This window comes from Coregonus clupeaformis, chromosome 11, assembly GCF_020615455.1.
Source record: "Coregonus clupeaformis isolate EN_2021a chromosome 11, ASM2061545v1, whole genome shotgun sequence".
Classification (NCBI taxonomy): Eukaryota; Metazoa; Chordata; class Actinopteri; order Salmoniformes; family Salmonidae; genus Coregonus; species Coregonus clupeaformis.
Window position 1 is genome coordinate 28896218 of NC_059202.1, and position 19882 is coordinate 28916099.

At 43.9% G+C, this 19882-nt stretch overlaps 1 protein-coding gene across 1 annotated transcript in view; it reads right to left on the reverse strand.

The window, feature by feature from the left end:
* Positions 1–19882, reverse strand: part of crocc2 (ciliary rootlet coiled-coil, rootletin family member 2) — an 83750-nt gene that overhangs the window by 38602 nt on the left and 25266 nt on the right. The window contains exons 8-9 of the mRNA XM_041845405.2: positions 13129–13263; positions 12567–12710 (exon numbers count right to left, since the gene is read on the reverse strand). Of these exons, the coding sequence (XP_041701339.2) occupies positions 12567–12710; positions 13129–13263 (279 nt within the window). The remainder of the gene's footprint in view (positions 1–12566; positions 12711–13128; positions 13264–19882) is intronic.

Below are 19882 nucleotides of genomic sequence, written 5' to 3' on the forward strand. Positions count from 1 at the left end.
CCACAATGCCTATTCCACCCATGCTCTACCAAGGTTTTCCAGCACACAGCTTTGACCTACTACAGTAACTACGTTGGTATTGTACTTCAAACTATGTGTTGCTTCATACTCTTAGAGGAGGTGCAAGTGAATTTCAGACCAATGTCTATTCTCACTTAAAACATCATATTTTGTTTTTAATTTCCATGTTTTTTACACTGGAAGGTGATTATGCAACATTATTATATACCAGTGGCTTGCGAAAGTATTCACCCCCCTTGGCATTTTTCCTATTTTCTTGCCTTACAACCTGGAATTAAAAAGGATTTTGGGGGGGTTTGTATCATTTGATTTACACAACATGCCTACCACTTTGAACATGCAAAATATTTGTTATTGTGAAACAAACAAGAAATAAGACAAAAAAACTGAAAACTTGAGCGTGCATAACTATTCACCCCCCAAAGTCAATAATTTGTAGATCCACCTTTTGCAGCAATTACAGCTGCAAGTCTCTTGGGGTATGTCTCTATAAGCTTGGCACATCTAGCCACTGGGATTTTTGCCAATTCTTCAAGGCAAAACTGCTCCAGCTCCTTCAAGTTGGATGGGTTCCGCTGGTGTACAGCAATCTTTAAGTCATACCAAAGATTCTCAACTGGATTGAGGTCTGGGCTTTGACTAGGCCATTCCAAGACATTTAAATGTTTCCCCTTAAACCACTCAAGTGTTGCTTTAGCAGTATGCTTAGGGTCATTGTCTTGTTGGAAGGTGAACCTCCGTCCCAGTCTCAAATCTCTGGAAGACTGAAACAGGTTTCACTCAATAATTTCCCTGTATTTAGCGCCATCCATCATTCCTTCAATTCTGACCAGTTTCCCAGTCCATACCGATGAAAAACATCCCCACAGCATGATGCTGCCACCACCATGCTTCACTGTTGGGATCGTGTTCTCAGGGTGATGAGAGGTGTTGGGTTTGCGCCAGACATAGCGTTTTCCTTGATGGCCAAAAAGCTCAATTCTAGTCTCATCAGACCAGAGTACCTTCTTCCATATGTTTGGGGAGTCTCCCACATGCCTTTTGGCGAACACCAAACGTGTTTGCTTATTTTTTTCTTTAAGCAATGGCTTTTTTCTGGCCACTCTTCCGTAAAGCCCAGCTCTGTAGAGTGTACGGCTTAAAGTGGTCCTATGGACAGATACTCCAATCTCCGCTGTGGAGCTTTGAAACTCCTTCGGGGTTATCTTTGGTCTCTTTGTTGCCTCTCTGATTAATGCCCTCCTTGCCTGGTCCATGAGTTTTGGTGGGCGGCCCTCTCTTGGCAGGTTTGTTGTGGTGCCATATTCTTTCAATTTTTTTTATAATGGATTTAATGGTGCTCCGTCAGATGTTCAAAGTTGCTGATATTTTTTTATATCCCAAGACCTGATCTGTATTTCTCCACAACTTTGTCCCTGACCTGTTTGGAGAGCTCCTTGGTCTTCATGGTGCCGCTTACTTGGTTAGTGGTGTTGCAGACTCTGGGGCCTTTCAGAACAGGTGTATATATACTGAGATCATGTGACAGATCATGTGACACTTTGATTAAACACAGGTGGACTTTATTTAACTAATTATGTGACTTCTAAAGGTAATTGGTTGCGCCAGATCTTATTTAGGGGCTTCATAGCAAAGGGGGTGAATACATACAGTTGAAGTCAGAAGTTTACATACACTTAGGTTGGAGTCATTAAAACTCGTTTTTCAACCACTCCACACATTTCTTGTTAACAAACTATAGTTTTGGCAAGTCGGTTAGGACATCGGTAAGCTGCTCTGACAACTGATGCTTAAAGTTAGTGAGGGAGATAAGAGTCTCCAGCTTCAGAGATTTTTGCAGTTCGTTCCAGTCATTGGCAGCAGAGAACTGGAAGGAATGGTGGCCAAAGGAGGTATTGGCTTTGGGGATGACCAGTGAGATATACCTGCTGGAGTGCATACTAAGGGTGTTGCTATGGATTACCAATGATAAGATAAGGCAGGGATTTGCCTAGCAGTGATTTATAGATGACCTTGAGCCAGTGGGTTTGGCGACGAATATGTAGTGAGGGCCAGCCAACGAGAGCGTACAGGTCACAATGGTGGGTAGTATATGGGGCTTTGGTGACAAAACGGATGGCACTGTGACTACATCCAATTTGCTGAGTAGAGTGTTGGAGGCTATTTTGTAAATTACATCGCCGAAGTCAAGGATCGGCAGCATGAGTGAAGGAGGCTTTGTTGTGAAATAGGAAGCCGATTCTAGATTTAACTTTGGATTGGAGATGCTTAATGTGAGTCGGGAAGGAGAGTTTACGGTCTAACCAGACACCTAGGTATTTGTAGTTGTCCACATATTCTAAGTCAGACCCGCCGAGAGTAGTTATTCTAGTCGGGTGGGCGGGTGCCAGTAGCGTTCGATTGAAGAGCATGCATTTAGTTTTACTGCCGTTTAAGAGCAGTTGGAGGCTACGGAAGGAGTGTTGTATGGCATTGAAGCTCGTTTGGAGGTTTGTTAACACAGTGTCCAATGAAGGGCCAGATGTATACAAAATGGTGTCGTCTGCGTAGAGGTGGATCTGAGTGTCACCATCAGCAAGAGCGACATCATTGATATACACAGAGAATAGAGTCGGCCCAAGAATTGAACCCTGTGGCACCCCCATAGAGACTGCCAGAGGTCCAGAAAACAGGCCCTCCGATTTGACATATTGAACTCTATCTGAGAAGTAGTTGGTGAACCAGGCGAGGCAGTCATTTGAGAAACCAAGGCTATTTAGTCTGCCAATAAGAATGCGGTAATTGACAGAGTTGAAATGTGCTAGTTGCAGCGGAGGGTGCAGAGCTGGTGGCCGGGGTAGGAGTAGCCAGGTGGAAAGCATGGCCAGCCGTAGGAAAATGCTTGTTGAAGTTCTCAATTATCGTAGATTTATCGGTGGTGACAGTGTTTCCTAGCCTCAGTGCAGTGGGCAGCTGGGAGGAGGTGCTCTTATTCTCCATGGACTTTACAGTGTCCCAAAACTTTTTGGAGTTAGTGCTACAGGATGCAAATTTCTGTTTGAAAAAGCTAGCCTTTGCTTTCCTAACTGATTGTGTATATTGGTTCCTGACTTCCCCGAAAAGTTGCATATCGCAGGGGCTGTTCGATGCTAATGCAGTACGCCACAGGATGTTTTTGTGCTGGTCAAGGGCAGTCAAGTCTGAGGTGAACCAGGGGCTATATATTTTCTTAGTTCTGAATTTTTTGAATGGGGCATGCTTATTTAAGATGGAGAGGAAAGCACTTTTAAAGAACAACCAGGCATCCTCTACTGACGGAATGAGGTCAATATCCATCCAGGATACCCGGGCCAGGTCAATTAGAAAGGCCTGCTCGCTAAAGTGTTTTAGGGAGCGTTAGACAGTGATGAGGGGTGGTCGTTTGACCGCGGACCCATTACGGACGCAGGCAATGAGGCAGTGATTGCTGAGATCCTGGTTGAAGACAGCGGAGGTGTATTTAGAGGGTAAATTAGTCAGGATGATATCTGTGAGGGTGCCCATGTTTACGGATTTACGGTTGTACCTGGTAGGTTCCTTGATAATTTGTGTGAGATTGAGGGCATCTAGTTTAGATTGTAGGACAGCCGAGGTGTTAAGCATATCCCAGTTTAGGTCACCAAGCAGTACGAACTCTGAGGATAGATGGGGGGCAATCAATTCACATATGGTGTCCAGGGCACAGCTGGGGGCTGAGGGGGGTCTGTAGCAAGCGGCAACAGTGAGAGACTTATTTCTGGAAAGGTGGATTTTTAGAAGTAGAAGCTCAAACTGTTTGGGCACAGACCTCGATAGTATTATAGAGCTCTGCAGGCTATCTCTACAGTAGATTGCAACTCCGCCCCCTTTGGCAGTTCTATCTAGACTGAAAATGTTGTGGTTGGGGATGGACATTTCTGAATTTTTGGTGGCCTTCCTAAGAAATGATTCAGACACTGCTAGAACATCAGGGTAGGTGGAGTGTGCTAACACAGTGAATATCTCAAACTTAAGGAGGAGGCTTCTGATGTTAACATGCAAGAAACCAAGGCTTTTACGGTTACAGAAGTCAACAAATGATAACGCCTGGGTAGTAGGAGTGATACTGGGGGCTACAGGGCCTGGGTTAACCTCTACATCACCAGAGGAACAGAGGAGGAATAGAATAAGGATACGGCTAAAGGCTTTAAGAACTGGTCTTCTAGTGCGTTGGGTACAGAGAATAAAAGGGGCAGATTTCCGGGCGTTGTAAAATAGATTCAGGGCATTATGTACAGACAAGGATATGGAAGGATATGAGTACAGTGGAGGTAAACCTAAGCGTTGGGTAACGATGAAAGAGATAGCTTCACTGGAGGCACCGATTGAGCCGGCCTCCGCGTGTATGGGGGGTGGGACAAAGGAGCTATCTGAGGCAGGTTGAGCGGGACTGGGGGTTCTACAGTGAAATAGTACAATAAGAACTAACCGAAACAGCAATAAGCAAGGCATATTAACATGGGAGAGATGCATAAAGCAATCACAGGTGTTATTTGAGAGAGCTAAGACAACAGCTGGTAATGGCGACGAAAGTTTGGGCTGAGGCTAAACAGATAAACAGGATGGGGTACCGTATAAAGGAACAGTACAGCAGGCATCAGCTGTGTAGCTGGGTGATCATAAGGTCCAGTGAACAGAAATAGGTGAGTCTGGGAGAAGTTCGGTGGCTGCTACGGCACAGGCGAGCAGGAGGCACGGCTGTTGATTGCGTGTGCTAGCAGACCGGGGCTAGCAGATGGAGTTTCATGGTCGTCGCAACGAGAAGCCTGCTGAAACCACATCAGACGATTATGTCGGCAGACCAGTCATGATGGATCGACGGGGCTCCATGTCAACACTAAGAGGTCCCGTCCGGTTGACAGAGAGGTAGATATCCGGGAGATGGGCCTGGCTCGAGGCTAGCTCAAGGCTAAATGGTGCTTGCTTCGGGACAGTGGTGATTAGCCAACAACAACAACAACCGATGATCCGGTGTTAAGGTCCAGTGATTCGGTGATTCCGGCAGAAAATCCGATATGCTCTGGGTCGATAGCGCGCTGTGCAGACAGTGCAGACTGGCCGATAATAGTCCAGGCTAGAGCTGGCTGGTAGGTAGTGCAGGCAACGGACAATGGTGAAAAACGGCTAACGGTGGCTAATAGCAAGTAGATGTATGTAAACTTCCGACTTCAACTGTATAGAAATATTTACAAATCTGAAATTGGATAGGTGCTCTAAATCCTTGAATGCAAAACTTCAGCTACAAATGTCCTAAGTAATGCTGAGCACAGCTGTCCAACTGCAGTAAAAGATCACACATGTCCTCATTTATAAATGGCAGTATAAATATGAAAACAGGTTGGAGTACTCACAGATGTGGAACAGAACATACATATTAAGTACTGATAGTGTGTAGTACCATGTGCATTTGAATTGGCAGAAGTTGTTTGTCAGTTCCACATGGGCAAGCTTACATTTCTCAGTGACAGGCGCATTTCCCACAATCCGCCACTCTGACATAAAGCACTGTGTCCTTGGGCAGTACCGTAGCGATGGCGTGCATCTCACGGATGAGGGGCAACGACCTCTTTCGTCCTTGAGAGTCCGAGTGCTGGTCTCTCCTCCGTTCTAGCAAGACACACGCAATAGTACACACCACCACACTCACTGCCACTTGCCTGCCACTCCACGACCCCCAAAGGCTCTTTTAAGAGCCACCTGATAAATGCAAATAAGCACTGTGTGTCAAAACTATACACTAAAGAGAATGGTCAAAATGTAGCCTCCGACAGGACCTTCAGTTCCAAAGGCTGTGACGCTAACCATTACGCTTGACACTATTTAAATGGACAGTCTGGTCTATTTAACTGGACAGTCTGGTGATGACAGGAAGCTTTCGTTGCACAATGTTTTTGTTGTTTATTCACTCTGATTGAACGTTTATTTATCTTGCTTGGTAAAAATAAATAGTTTGAAACAGTTGATGTGTTGAAAACAGTCTAATTTATATAGTTAGGTTATTTATAGAGTTAGCTCTAACCAAGTTAGAAAGCATGGCGTTTTCTTTTGACTGCGCACAGGTTCGGTTGCGCAAGCAATGATGTTGTTGTTGTAACTGGGTGCATGTGTGCAATCGTGCTGGGTGCATTTGATGGCAAATTCAGATTTTTGAAAACAAATTGAAAAGTAACTTGACACTGTATTAATCAGTCAGCGCACATTTGGATTATAATGACAAAAAGACAATTGAATTGAGAGAGGATGGAGCGTACTGAATCAATGCATAAGGTAAGGTCTGTAACGTTAGCCAATGTTAAATTGCTTCGCTTTGGATGGTTGAAAAGCAAAGTGTCTGTCTGGTGTGTTTATTAGCAAGCCAATTTTTTCAGCTGCAGTTTGTGTTGTGAGAGGCATGGCTGATCTTGGTCGAGGCTAGCTATCTAGCATCTGTTATGCTATGAGCTGAAATCTGGTTGCACACATTAGCAAGCAAGCCAATTTGACTGGAGTAACTAACGTTAGATGAGTAATGCCCTTTGCATGATGTATTATAAATTAGCAGCGTGGCAGTTTCCCAAAGTTTGGTGTTGACTTTGAATTTTACTTAGCTTGCTAGCTATGCTTTGTGGAAGAATATGGGATATAAGTTATTGTCAGAAAAGTTTGGTGTTGACTATGAACTTTACTTAGCTTGCTAGCTACTCTTTGTGGAAGAATGTGGGATATAGCTAACAAAGTTATTGTCAACTTCGAGTTGTTACTGGCTAACTAATTGGCTAGCTAACTGGCTAGAGCAGGCAAGGACGTTCGCTAGCTTATTTGTTTGTTTACACAGATGACCTCAGCCTTATATAAAAAACCTTCCTAGCTAGCTAGCTTTCCTCGCTTGTAGGTTAGCTAACTAGCCAACATTAGCTCTCAGCTGACAGCTAACTTATTCTATCTGTGGTATAACGTTACGTTAGCTAGTTAGCTAATGTTACAGCTGCTGGCTAGCTAGCTAGCTACCTAACGTTAGCTCATCAAAACAAAACCACATTCAGCTCACTAATAACAATTACCCATTGTTCATGTTGGACAATTATCTGTATGCATTTATTGATTAAAATCAGATTGAGTACCAACATATAGCTATCTATAGTAGCCTAGGTTTGTCCTCAACCACTTCTCATCATCCCTCAATAACTTCAAGCGAAGACGGGGTAAGCCGGACGAGCCAAAATCACCAATAATCCCCTCCATGAAGACTGGGGGTCAGCCGGATGAACCAAAATAACCAATAATCCCCCCCATGAAGACTGGGGGTCAGCCTGATGAACCAAACTACCTAATAATCCCCTCCATGAAGACTGGGGGTCAGCCTGATGAACCAAACTACCTAGTAATCCCCTCCATGACGACTGGGGGTCAGCCTGATGAACCAAACTACCCAATAATCCCCTCCATGACGACTGGGGGTCAGCCTGATGAACCAAACGACCCAATAATCCCCTCCATGACGACTGGGGGTCAGCCTGATGAACCAAACTACCCAATAATCCCCTCCATGAAGACTGGGGGTCAGCCTGATGAACCAAACTACCCAATAATCCCCTCCATGAAGACTGGGGGTCAGCCTGATGAACCAAACTACCCAATAATCCCCTCCATGACGACTGGGGGTCAGCCTGATGAACCAAACTACCCAATAATCCCCTCCATGAAGACTGGGGGTCAGCCTGATGAACCAAAATAACCAATAATCTCCTCCATGAAGACTGGGGGTCAGCCTGATGAACCAAACTACCCAATAATCCCCTCCATGAAGACTGGGGGTCAGCCTGATGAACCAAAATAACCAATAATCTCCTCCATGAAGACTGGGGGTCAGCCTGATGAACCAAACTACCCAATAATCCCCTCCATGAAGACTGGGGGTCAGCCTGATGAACCAAACTGCCCAATAATCCCCTCCATGAAGACTGGGGGTCAGCCTGATGAACCAAACTACCCAATAATCCCCTCCATGTAGCCTAACTCTCACACACACATAATCAAACATGTTTTTTCTTGTTTACTGAGTATATCATCTACAATTATAATGAATATGCTTTGTTTAACTGATTGAACAAACTATTTTTTTTGTATTATATTAGTGGTGTGGTTTTCATATCAGTCCTTTTGGGTTTCCAACCTCACCTGCACACCATTTTTACCAGTTTATATCTGTACTGTTTTGTCTTTCACTTCATTTCTTTGGTGCGAATAAATAAAATCTCAAACCTCCCTCCAATCAAGTTGATTTGTGAATTTACATCGAGATTGGTGTCATATTGGCTTTAACAGTGAGCTTCAACGAATACCTATCATCACGTCTATAATGGGGAGTGTACTGAATCCTAATTCTATGGGGAGTGTACTGAATCCACACACATTATAGTTGACAGAATTTAGTGTTAGGAGAGGAAGTGTACTGAATCCACACACATTATAGTTGACAGAATTTAGTGTTAGGAGAGGGAGTGCACTGAATCCACACACATTATAGTTGAAAGGATTTAGGGTTAGGAGAGGGAGTGCACTGAATCCACACACATTATAGTTGAAAGTATTTAGGGTTAGGAGAGGGAGTGCACTGAATCCACACACATTATAGTTGAAAGGATTTAGGCTTAGGAGAGGGAGTGCACTGAATCCACACACATTATAGTTGAAAGGATTTAGGCTTAGGAGAGGGAGTGCACTGAATCCACACACATTATAGTTGAAAGGATTTAGGCTTAGGAGAGGGAGTGCACTGAAACCACACACATTATAGTTGAAAGGATTTAGGCTTAGGAGAGGGAGTGCACTGAATCCACACACATTATAGTTGAAAGGATTTAGGCTTAGGAGAGGGAGTGCACTGAATCCACACACATTATAGTTGAAAGGATTTAGGCTTAGGAGAGGGAGAGGGAGTGCACTGAATCCACACACATTATAGTTGAAAGGATTTAGGCTTAGGAGAGGGAGTGCACTGAATCCACACACATTATAGTTGAAAGGATTTAGGCTTAGGAGAGGGAGTGCACTGAATCCACACACATTATAGTTGAAAGGATTTAGGCTTAGGAGAGGGAGTGCAATGAATCCACACACATTATAGTTGAAAGGATTTAGGCTTAGGAGAGGGAGCGCACTGAATCCACACACATTATAGTTGAAATGATTTAGGCTTAGGAGAGGGAGTGCACTGAATCCACACACATTATAGTTGAAAGGATTTAGGCTTAGGAGAGGGAGTGCACTGAATCCACACACATTATAGTTGAAAGGATTTAGGCTTAGGAGAGGGAGTGCACTGAATCCACACACATTATAGTTGAAAGGATTTAGGCTTAGGAGAGGGAGTGCACTGAATCCACACACATTATAGTTGAAAGGATTTAGGCTTAGGAGAGGGAGTGCACTGAATCCACACACATTATAGTTGAAAGTATTTAGGGTTAGGAGAGGGAGTCCACTGAATCCACACACATTATAGTTGAAAGGATTTAGGCTTAGGAGAGGGAGTGCACTGAATCCACACACATTATAGTTGAAAGGATTTAGGCTTAGGAGAGGGAGTGCACTGAATCCACACACATTATAGTTGAAAGGATTTAGGCTTAGGAGAGGGAGTGCACTGAATCCACACACATTATAGTTGAAAGGATTTAGGCTTAGGAGAGGGAGTGCACTGAATCCACACACATTATAGTTGAAAGGATTTAGGCTTAGGAGAGGGAGTGCACTGAATCCATACACATTATAGTTGAAAGGATTTAGGGTTAGGAGAGGGAGTGCACTGAATCCACACACATTATAGTTGAAAGGATTTAGGCTTAGGAGAGGGAGTGCACTGAATCCACACACATTATAGTTGAAAGGATTTAGGCTTAGGAGAGGGAGTGCACTGAATCCACACACATTATAGTTTAAAGGATTTAGGGTTAGGAGAGGGAGTGCACTGAATCCACACACATTATAGTTGAAAGGATTTAGGCTTAGGAGAGGGAGTGCACTGAATCCACACACATTATAGTTGAAAGGATTTAGGCTTAGGAGAGGGAGTGCACTGAATCCACACACATTATAGTTGAAAGGATTTAGGCTTAGGAGAGGGAGTGCACTGAATCCACACACATTATAGTTGAAAGGATTTAGGCTTAGGAGAGGGAGTGCACTGAATCCACACACATTATAGTTGAAAGGATTTAGGCTTAGGAGAGGGAGTGCACTGAATCCACACACATTATAGTTGAAAGGATTTAGGCTTAGGAGAGGGAGTGCACTGAATCCACACACATTATAGTTGAAAGGATTTAGGCTTAGGAGAGGGAGTGCACTGAATCCACACACATTATAGTTGAAAGGATTTAGGCTTAGGAGAGGGAGTGCACTGAATCCACACACATTATAGTTGAATGGATTTAGGGTTAGGAGAGGGAGTGCACTGAATCCACACACATTATAGTTGAAAAGATTTAGGCTTAGGAGAGGGAGTGCACTGAATCCACACACATTATAGTTGAAAGGATTTAGGCTTAGGAGAGGGAGTGCACTGAATCCACACACATTATAGTTGAAAGGATTTAGGCTTAGGAGAGGGAGTGCACTGAATCCACACACATTATAGTTGAAAGGATTTAGGCTTAGGAGAGGGAGTGCACTGAATCCACACACATTATAGTTGAAAGGATTTAGGCTTAGGAGAGGGAGTGCACTGAATCCACACACATTATAGTTGAAAGGATTTAGGCTTAGGAGAGGGAGTGCACTGAATCCACACACATTATAGTTGAAAGGATTTAGGCTTAGGAGAGAGAGTGCACTGAATCCACACACATTATAGTTGAAAGGATTTAGGCTTAGGAGAGGGAGTGCACTGAATCCACACACATTATAGTTGAAAGGATTTAGGCTTAGGAGAGGGAGTGCACTGAATCCACACACATTATAGTTGAAAGGATTTAGGCTTAGGAGAGGGAGTGCACTGAATCCACACACATTATAGTTGAAAGGATTTAGGCTTAGGAGAGGGAGTGCACTGAATCCACACACATTATAGTTGAAAGGATTTAGGCTTAGGAGAGGGAGTGCACTGAATCCACACACATTATAGTTGAAATGATTTAGGCTTAGGAGAGGGAGTGCACTGAATCCACACACATTATAGTTGAAAGGATTTAGGCTTAGGAGAGAGAGTGCACTGAATCCACACACATTATAGTTGAAAGGATTTAGGCTTAGGAGAGGGAGTGCACTGAATCCACACACATTATAGTTGAAATGATTTAGGCTTAGGAGAGGGAGTGCACTGAATCCACACACATTATAGTTGAAAGGATTTAGGCTTAGGAGAGGGAGTGCACTGAATCCACACACATTATAGTTGAAAGGATTTAGGCTTAGGAGAGGGAGTGCACTGAATCCACACACATTATAGTTGAAAGGATTTAGGCTTAGGAGAGGGAGTGCACTGAATCCACACACATTATAGTTGAAAGGATTTAGGCTTAGGAGAGGGAGTGCACTGAATCCACACACATTATAGTTGAAAGGATTTAGGCTTAGGAGAGGGAGTGCACTGAATCCACACACATTATAGTTGAAAGGATTTAGGCTTAGGAGAGGGAGTGCACTGAATCCACACACATTATAGTTGAAAGGATTTAGGCTTAGGAGAGGGAGTGCACTGAATCCACACACATTATAGTTGAAAGGATTTAGGCTTAGGAGAGAGAGTGCACTGAATCCACACACATTATAGTTGAAAGGATTTAGGCTTAGGAGAGGGAGTGCACTGAATCCACACACATTATAGTTGAAAGGATTTAGGCTTAGGAGAGGGAGTGCACTGAATCCACACACATTATTGCTGTCTCATAAAAACCCACTGCATCAGCAAACGTCAGTGGGTGCAAGTTATGGTCTCCGCAACTTATGGTCTGTAACTGTAACTTCAAGTATCTTATGGTCTGTAACTGTAAGGGTGATGGAGGGAGGAGAGGGTGAGGGATGGAGGAGAGGGTGAAGGAGAGAGAAGAGGATGAGGGAGAGAGAAGAGGGTGAGGGAGGGAGAAGAGGGTGAGGGAGGGAGGGAGGGAGGGAGGGTGGGAGGAGTGGGTGAGGGAGAGAGGAGGATGAGGGAGAGAGAAGAGGGTGAGGGAGGGAGAAGAGGGTGAGGGAGGGAGAAGAGGGTGAGGGAGGGAGAAGAGGGTGAGTGAGGGAGGGAGGGAGGGAGGGAGGGAGGGAGGGAGGGAGGGAGGGAGGGAGGGAGGGAGGGAGGGAGGGAGGGAGGGAGGGAGGGAGTTACTTGAAGAGTAACTAGAAGAAAAATACTTTATTGTCCATTCGGTCGCAGGGAAACAGAAATGTGTGTTCTTCTTTATCCCAACCCCTCTGGAGAACAAACACAGAGAGGTTGGAGAGAGAAAAGCAGTGGTAGCAGTTGTAGTGAAGATGGAGTGCCCCCTCACCTCGGTGCATGATTGACTAATTGATTAATTGATTGAAGGATCACTCACCTCATGTCGGGCCGTTTCTCTCTGCTGGTTGAGCTCTCTGACCTGCTCAGTCAGACTCTTCTCTGATGACTCATGGGAACTTAGAGACTCCTCGAAGCGAGAACGCAGGGCCTGCAGCTCACACTGAAGACCTGATATAGTGTCCTAAAGAGATAGATGGAGAGAGGAGGGGTGGGGCGGAGAAATTAAGAGATCAAGGGGTCAAGAGATCGATTGAAATATCTGTTTAAAAGATAGAGAGGAAAGAGTCAGGCAACATGTAACAGTCTTAACAATGTTTTCTCCCTCATCTGCCTTTATAGTCCCAAACCAGTCATCATGTCTCCATCACCGTTACCGGATTGGGGTCAATTTTAATTGAATTCAGTCAATTCAGGAAGTAAAACTGACATTCCAATTAAATAATTGAAAAAAAGGCATATATTTTCAACAACTTCTCAATAAACTGAGAAGTATAAGATATTTATTTCAAAGTTGTTTCATTTTTCAATTTTGAATTAAAATCACTTCCTGAATTGACTACCTTCAATTCCAATTGACCCAAACCATCATGGTTACCTACCTTGTCCTGTTCTTGAAGGCTCAGAGCATCTCTCCTGCCTCTCTCCATCTCCATCCCTGCTGTCTCCAGAGCCTGCTGTAGGCCTGCCAGCCTCTCTGTCAGGGCTGCCTTCTCCCCCTCCTTCTGGGACAGGGCCTGGGTCATACAAATAGAGTTACTTTTACATTATTTAGCAGTGGTGTAAAGTACTTAAGTAAAAATATTTGAAAGTACTACTTAAGTAGTTTTTGGGGGTATCTGTACTTTACATTACTATTTATATTTTTGACAACTTTTACCTTTACTTCACTACATTCCTAAAGAAAATAATGTACTTTTTACTCCATACATTTTCCCTAGCACCCAAAAGTACTCGTTACATTTTTAATGCTTAGCAGGACAGGAAAATTGTCAAATTCATGCACATATCAAGAGAACATCCCTGGTCACCTCTACTACCTCTGATCTAGCGGACTCACTAAACACACATGCTTCGTTTGTAAATGATGTCTGAGTGTTGGGGTGTGCCCCTGGCTATCCGTAAATTTAAAAAACAAGAAAATGGTGTTGTCTGGTTTGATTAATATAAAGAATTTGAAATGATTTATACTTTTATTTTTACTTTTGTTAGTTAAGTATATTTTAGCAATTACATTTAATTTAGATAATTAAGTATATTTCAAACCAAATACTTTTACACTTTTACTCAAGTAGTATTTTACTTCATGACTTTTACTTGAGTCATTTTCTATTAAGGTATCTTTACTTTTACTCAAGTATGACAATTGGGTACTTTTTCCACCACTGTTACAGTGGGGAAAAAAGTATTTAGTCAGCCACCAATTGTGCAAGTTCTCCCACTTAAAAAGATGAGAGAGGCCTGTAATTTTTATCATAGGTACACGTCAACTATGACAGACAAATTGAGAAAAAGAAATCCAAAAAATCACATTGTAGGATTTTTAATGAATTTATTTGCAAATTATGGTGGAAAATAAGTATTTGGTCACCTACAAACAAGCAAGATTTCTGGCTCTCACAGACCTGTAATTTCTTCTTTAAGAGGCTCCTCTGTCCTCCACTCGTTACCTGTTTGAACTTGTTATCAGTATAAAAGACACCTGTCCACAACCTCAAACAGTCACACTCCAAACTCCACTATGGCCAAGACCAAAGAGCTGTCAAAGGACACCAGAAACAAAATTGTAGACCTGCACCAGGCTGGGAAGACTGAATCTGCAATAGGTAAGCAGCTTGGTTTGAAGAAATCAACTGTCGGAGCAATTATTAGGAAATGGAAGACATACAAGACCACTGATAATCTCCCTCAATCTGGGGCTCCACGCAAGATCTCACCCCGTGGGGTCAAAATGATCACAAGAACGGTGAGCAAAAATCCCAGAACCACACGGGGGGACCTAGTGAATGACCTGCAGAGAGCTGGGACCAAAGTAACAAAGCCTACCATCAGTAACACACTACGCCGCCAGGGACTCAAATCCTGCAGTGCCAGACGTGTCCCCCTGCTTAAGCCAGTACATGTCCAGGCCCGTCTGAAGTTTGCTAGAGTGCATTTGGATGATCCAGAAGAGGATTGGGAGAATGTCATATGGTCAGATGAAACCAAAATAGAACTTTTTGGTAAAAACTCAACTCGTCGTGTTTGGAGGACAAAGAATGCTGAGTTGCATCCAAAGAACACCATACCTACTGTGAAGCATGGGGGTGGAAACATCATGCTTTGGGGCTGTTTTTTCTGCAAAGGGACCAGGACGACTGATCCGTGTAAAGGAAAGAATGAATGGGGCCATGTATCGTGAGATTTTGAGTGAAAACCTCCTTCCATCAGCAAGGGCATTGAAGATGAAACGTGGCTGGGTCTTTCAGCATGACAATGATCCCAAACACACCGCCCGGGCAACGAAGGAGTGGCTTTGTAAGAAGCATTTCAAGGTCCTGGAGTGGCCTAGCCAGTCTCCAGATCTCAACCCCATAGAAAATCTTTGGAGGGAGTTGAAAGTCTGTGTTGCCCAGCGACAGCCCCAAAACATCACTGCTCTAGAGGAGATCTGCATGGAGGAATGGGCCAAAATACCAGCAACAGTGTGTGAAAACCTTGTGAAGACTTACAGAAAACGTTTGACCTGTGTCATTGCCAACAAAGTGTATATAACAAAGTATTGAGAAACTTTTGTTATTGACCAAATACTTATTTTCCACCATAATTTGCAAATAAATTCATTAAAAATCCTACAATTTGATTTTCTGGAATTTTTTTCTCATTTTGTCTGTCATAGTTGACGTGTACCTATGATGAAAATTACAGGCCTCTTTCATCTTTTTAAGTGGGAGAACTTGCACAATTGGTGGCTGACTAAATACTTTTTTCCCCCACTTTATTTATTCATTCAGCAGACGCTCCTGTCCTGGGTGAATTACAGTAAGTGCATTCATCTTAAGGTAGCTAGGAGAGAAAACCACATATCACAATTATAGTAAGTGAAACATTTCCTCAATAAAGCAGCTATCAACAAAGTCAGTGCTAGTAATAATATCTTACAGTTAAAGTCGGAAGTTTACATACACCTTAGCCAAATATATTTACTAACTGTAAGTCGCTCTGGATAAGAGCGTCTGCTAAATGACTAAAATGTAAATGTAAATGTAATATTTAAACTCAGTTTTTTACAATTTCTGACATTTAATCCTAGTAAAAATTCCCTGTCTTAGGTCAGTTAGGATCACCACTTTAATTTAAGAATGTGAAATGTCAGAATAATAGTAGAGAGAATTATTTATTTCAGCTTTTATTTCTTTCATCACATTCCCAGTGTGTCAGAAGTCTACATATACTCAATTAGTATTTGGTAGCATTGCCTTTAAATTGATTAACTTGGGTCAAACGTTTCGGGTAGCCTTCCACAAGCTTCCCTCAATAAGTTGGGTGAATTTTGGCCCATTCCGCATGACGGAGCTGGTGTAACTGAGTCAGGTTTGTAGGCCTCCTTGCTCGCACACGCTTTTTCAGTTCTGCCCACACATTTTCTATAGGATTGAGGTCAGGGCTTTGTGATTGCCACTCCAATACCTTGACTTTGTTGTCCTTAAGCCATTTTGCCACAACTTTGGAAGTATGCTTGGGGTCATTGTCTATTTGGAAGACCCATTTGCGACCAAGCTTTAACTTCCTAACTGATGTCTTGAGATGTTGGGGAGGGGGGTCATTCAACTGAGACTGCTCTTCTCTGTGTCACGGAGGCTCTCCGCACTGCTAAAGCTAACTCTCTCTCCTCTGCTCTTGTCCTTCTAGACCTGTCTGCTGCCTTTGATACTGTGAACCATCAGATCCTCCTCTCCACCCTCTCTGAGCTGGGCATCTCCGGCGCGGCTCACTCTTGGATTGCGTCCTACCTGACCGGTCGCTCCTACCAAGTGGCGTGGCGAGAAGCTGTCTCCGCACCACGTGCTCTCACCATTGGTGTCCCCCAGGGCTCAGTTCTAGGCCCTCTCCTATTCTCGCTATACACCAAGTCACTTGGCTCTGTCATATCCTCACATGGCCTCTCCCATCATTGCTACGCAGACGACACACAACTAATCTTCTCCTTTCCCCCTCCTGATAACCAGGTGGCGAATCGCATCTCTGCATGTCTGGCAGACATATCAGTATGGATGACGGATCACCACCTCAAGCTGAACCTTGGCAAGACGGAGCTGCTCTTCCTCCCAGGGAAGGACTGCCTGTTCCATGATCTCGCCATCACGGTTGACAACTCCGTTGTGTCCTCCTCCCAGAGTGCGAAGAGCCTTGGCGTGACCCTGGACAACACCCTGTCGTTCTCCGCTAACATCAAGGCGGTGACCCGATCCTGTAGGTTCATGCTCTACAACATTCGGAGAGTACGACCCTGCCTTACACAGGAAGCGGCACAGGTCCTAATCCAGGCACTTGTCATCTCCCGTCTGGATTACTGCAACTCGCTGTTGGCTGGGCTCCCTGCCTGTGCCATCAAACCCCTACAACTCATCCAGAATGCCGCAGCTCGTCTGGTGTTCAACCTTCCCAAGTTCTCTCACGTCACCCCGCTCCTCCGCACACTCCACTGGCTTCCAGTTGAAGCTCGCATCTGCTACAAGACCATGGTGCTTGCCTACGGAGCTGTGAGGGGAACGGCACCTCCGTACCTTCAGGCTCTGATCAGTCCCTACACCCAAACGAGGGCATTGCGTTCATCCACCTCTGGCCTGCTGGCTCCCCTACCTCTGCGGAAGCATAGTTCCCGCTCAGCCCAGTCAAAACTGTTCGCTGCTCTGGCACCCCAATGGTGGAACAAGCTCCCTCACGACGCCAGGACAGCGGAGTCACTCACCACCTTCCGGAGACATTTGAAACCCCACCTCTTTAAGGAATACCTGGGATAGGATAAAGTAATCCTTCTACCCCCCCGTTACACCAACCCACCCCCTCCAAAAAAAAAAGTTTAAAAAAAGAAAAACAAAGAAAAAAACAAAAAAACAAATAAAATAAAAACTATAAATAAAAAAACATTTTAAAGTGGTTATCCCACTGGCTATAAGGTGAATGCACCAATTTGTAAGTCGCTCTGGATAAGAGCGTCTGCTAAATTACGTAAATGTAAATGTAATGTTGCTTCAATATATCCACATAATTTTCCTTCCTCATGATGCCATCTATTTTGTGAAGTGCACCAGTTCCCCCTGCAGCAAAGCACCCCCACAGCATGATGGTGCCACCCCCGTGCTTCACGGTTGGGATTGTGTTCTTCGTCTTGCAACCCCCACCCCCTTTTTCCTCCAAACATAATGATGGTCATTATATCCAAACAGTTCTATTTTTGATTCATCAGACCAAAGGACATTTCTCCAAAAAGTACGATCTTTGTCCCCATGTGCAGTTGCAATCCATAGTCTGGCTTTTTATGGCGGTTTTGGAGCAGTGGCTTCTTCCTTGCTGAGCGGCCTTTCAGGTTATGTTGATATAGGACTCGTTTTACTGTGGATATAGATACTTTTGTACCTGTTTCCTCAAGCATCTTCACAAGGTCCTTTGCTGTTGTTCTGGGATTGATTTGCACTTTTCGCACCAAAGTACGTTCATCTCTAGGAGACAGAACGCGTCTCTTTCCCGGTATGATGGCTGCGTGGTCCCTTGGTGTTTATACTTGCGTACTATTGTTTGTACAGATGAACGTGGTACCTTCAGGCATTTGGAAATTGCTCCCAAGGATGAACCAGACTTGTGGAGGTCTACAGTTTTTTTTCTAAGGTCTTGGGTGATTTCTTTTGATTTTCCCATGATGTCAAGCAAAGAGACACTGAGTTTGAAGGTAGGCCTTGAAATACATCCACACTTACACCTCCAATTGACTCAAATTATGTAAATTAGCCTATCAGAAGCTTCTAAAGCCATGGCATAATTTTCTGGGATTTTCCAAGCTGTTTAAAGGCACAGTCAACTTAGTGTATATAAACTTCTGACCCACTGGAATTATGATACAGTGAAATATAAGTGAAATTATCTGTCTGTAAACAATTGTTGGAAAAATACTTGTGTCATGCACAAAGTAGATGTCCTAACCGACTTGCCAAAACTATAGTTTGTTAACAAGAAATTTGTGGAGTGCTTGAAAAACTAAGTGTATGTAAACTTCCGACTTCAACTGTATGTTTCACAGAGTCATGGATAATATACAGCTGGCGGGGTTTTCGGTGCATCGGCAAGACAGAACAGCTGCCTCCGGTAAGACAAGGGGTGGCGGTCTGTGTATATTTGTAAATAACAGCTGGTGCACAAAATCTGATATTAAGGAAGTCTCAAAGTTTTGCTCTCCTGAAGTAGAGTATCTCATGATAAGCTGTAGACCACACTATTTACCAAGAGAGTATTCATCTATAATTTGCGTAGCTGTCTATTTACCAACACAAACCCAATGCTGGCACTAAGACCGCACTCAACGAGCTGTATAAGGCCATAAGCAAACAAGAAAATGCTCATCCAGAGGCGGCGCTCCTAGTGGCCGGGGACTTTAATGCAGGGTAACTTAAATCCATTTTACCTCATTTCTACCAGCATGTTAAATGTACAACCAGAGGAAAAAAAACTCTAGACCACCTTTACTCCACACACAGAGATGCGTACAAAGATCTCACTCGCCACCATTTGGCAAATCTGACCATAATTATATCCTCCTGATTCCTGCTTATAAGCAAAAACTAAAGCAGAAAGTACCAGTGACTTGCTCAATATGGAAGTGGTCAGATGACGCGGCTGCTACGCTACAGGACTGTTTTGCTAGCACAGACTGGAATATGTTCCGGGATTCTTCAGAGGGTATTGAGGAGTTCACCACATCAGTCACTGGCTTCATCAATAAGTGCATCGATGACGTCATCACCACAGTGACCTTACGTACCACAACCAGAAGCCATGGATTACAGGCAACATCCGCACTGAGCTAAAGGCTAGAGCTGCCGCTTTCAAGGAGTGGGACTCTAACCCGGATGCTTATAAGAAATCCCACTATGCCCTCCGATAAACCATCAAACAGGCAAAGAGTCAATACAGGACTAAGATCGAATCGTACTACACCGGATGTGGCAGGGCTCGCAAACTATTACAGACTACAAACGGAAGCACAGCCGCGAGCTGCCCAGTGACACAAGCCTACCAGACAAGCTAAATTACTTCTATGCTCTCTTCGAGGCAAGCAACACTGAAGCATGCATGAGAGCATCAGCTGTTCCAGACAACCGT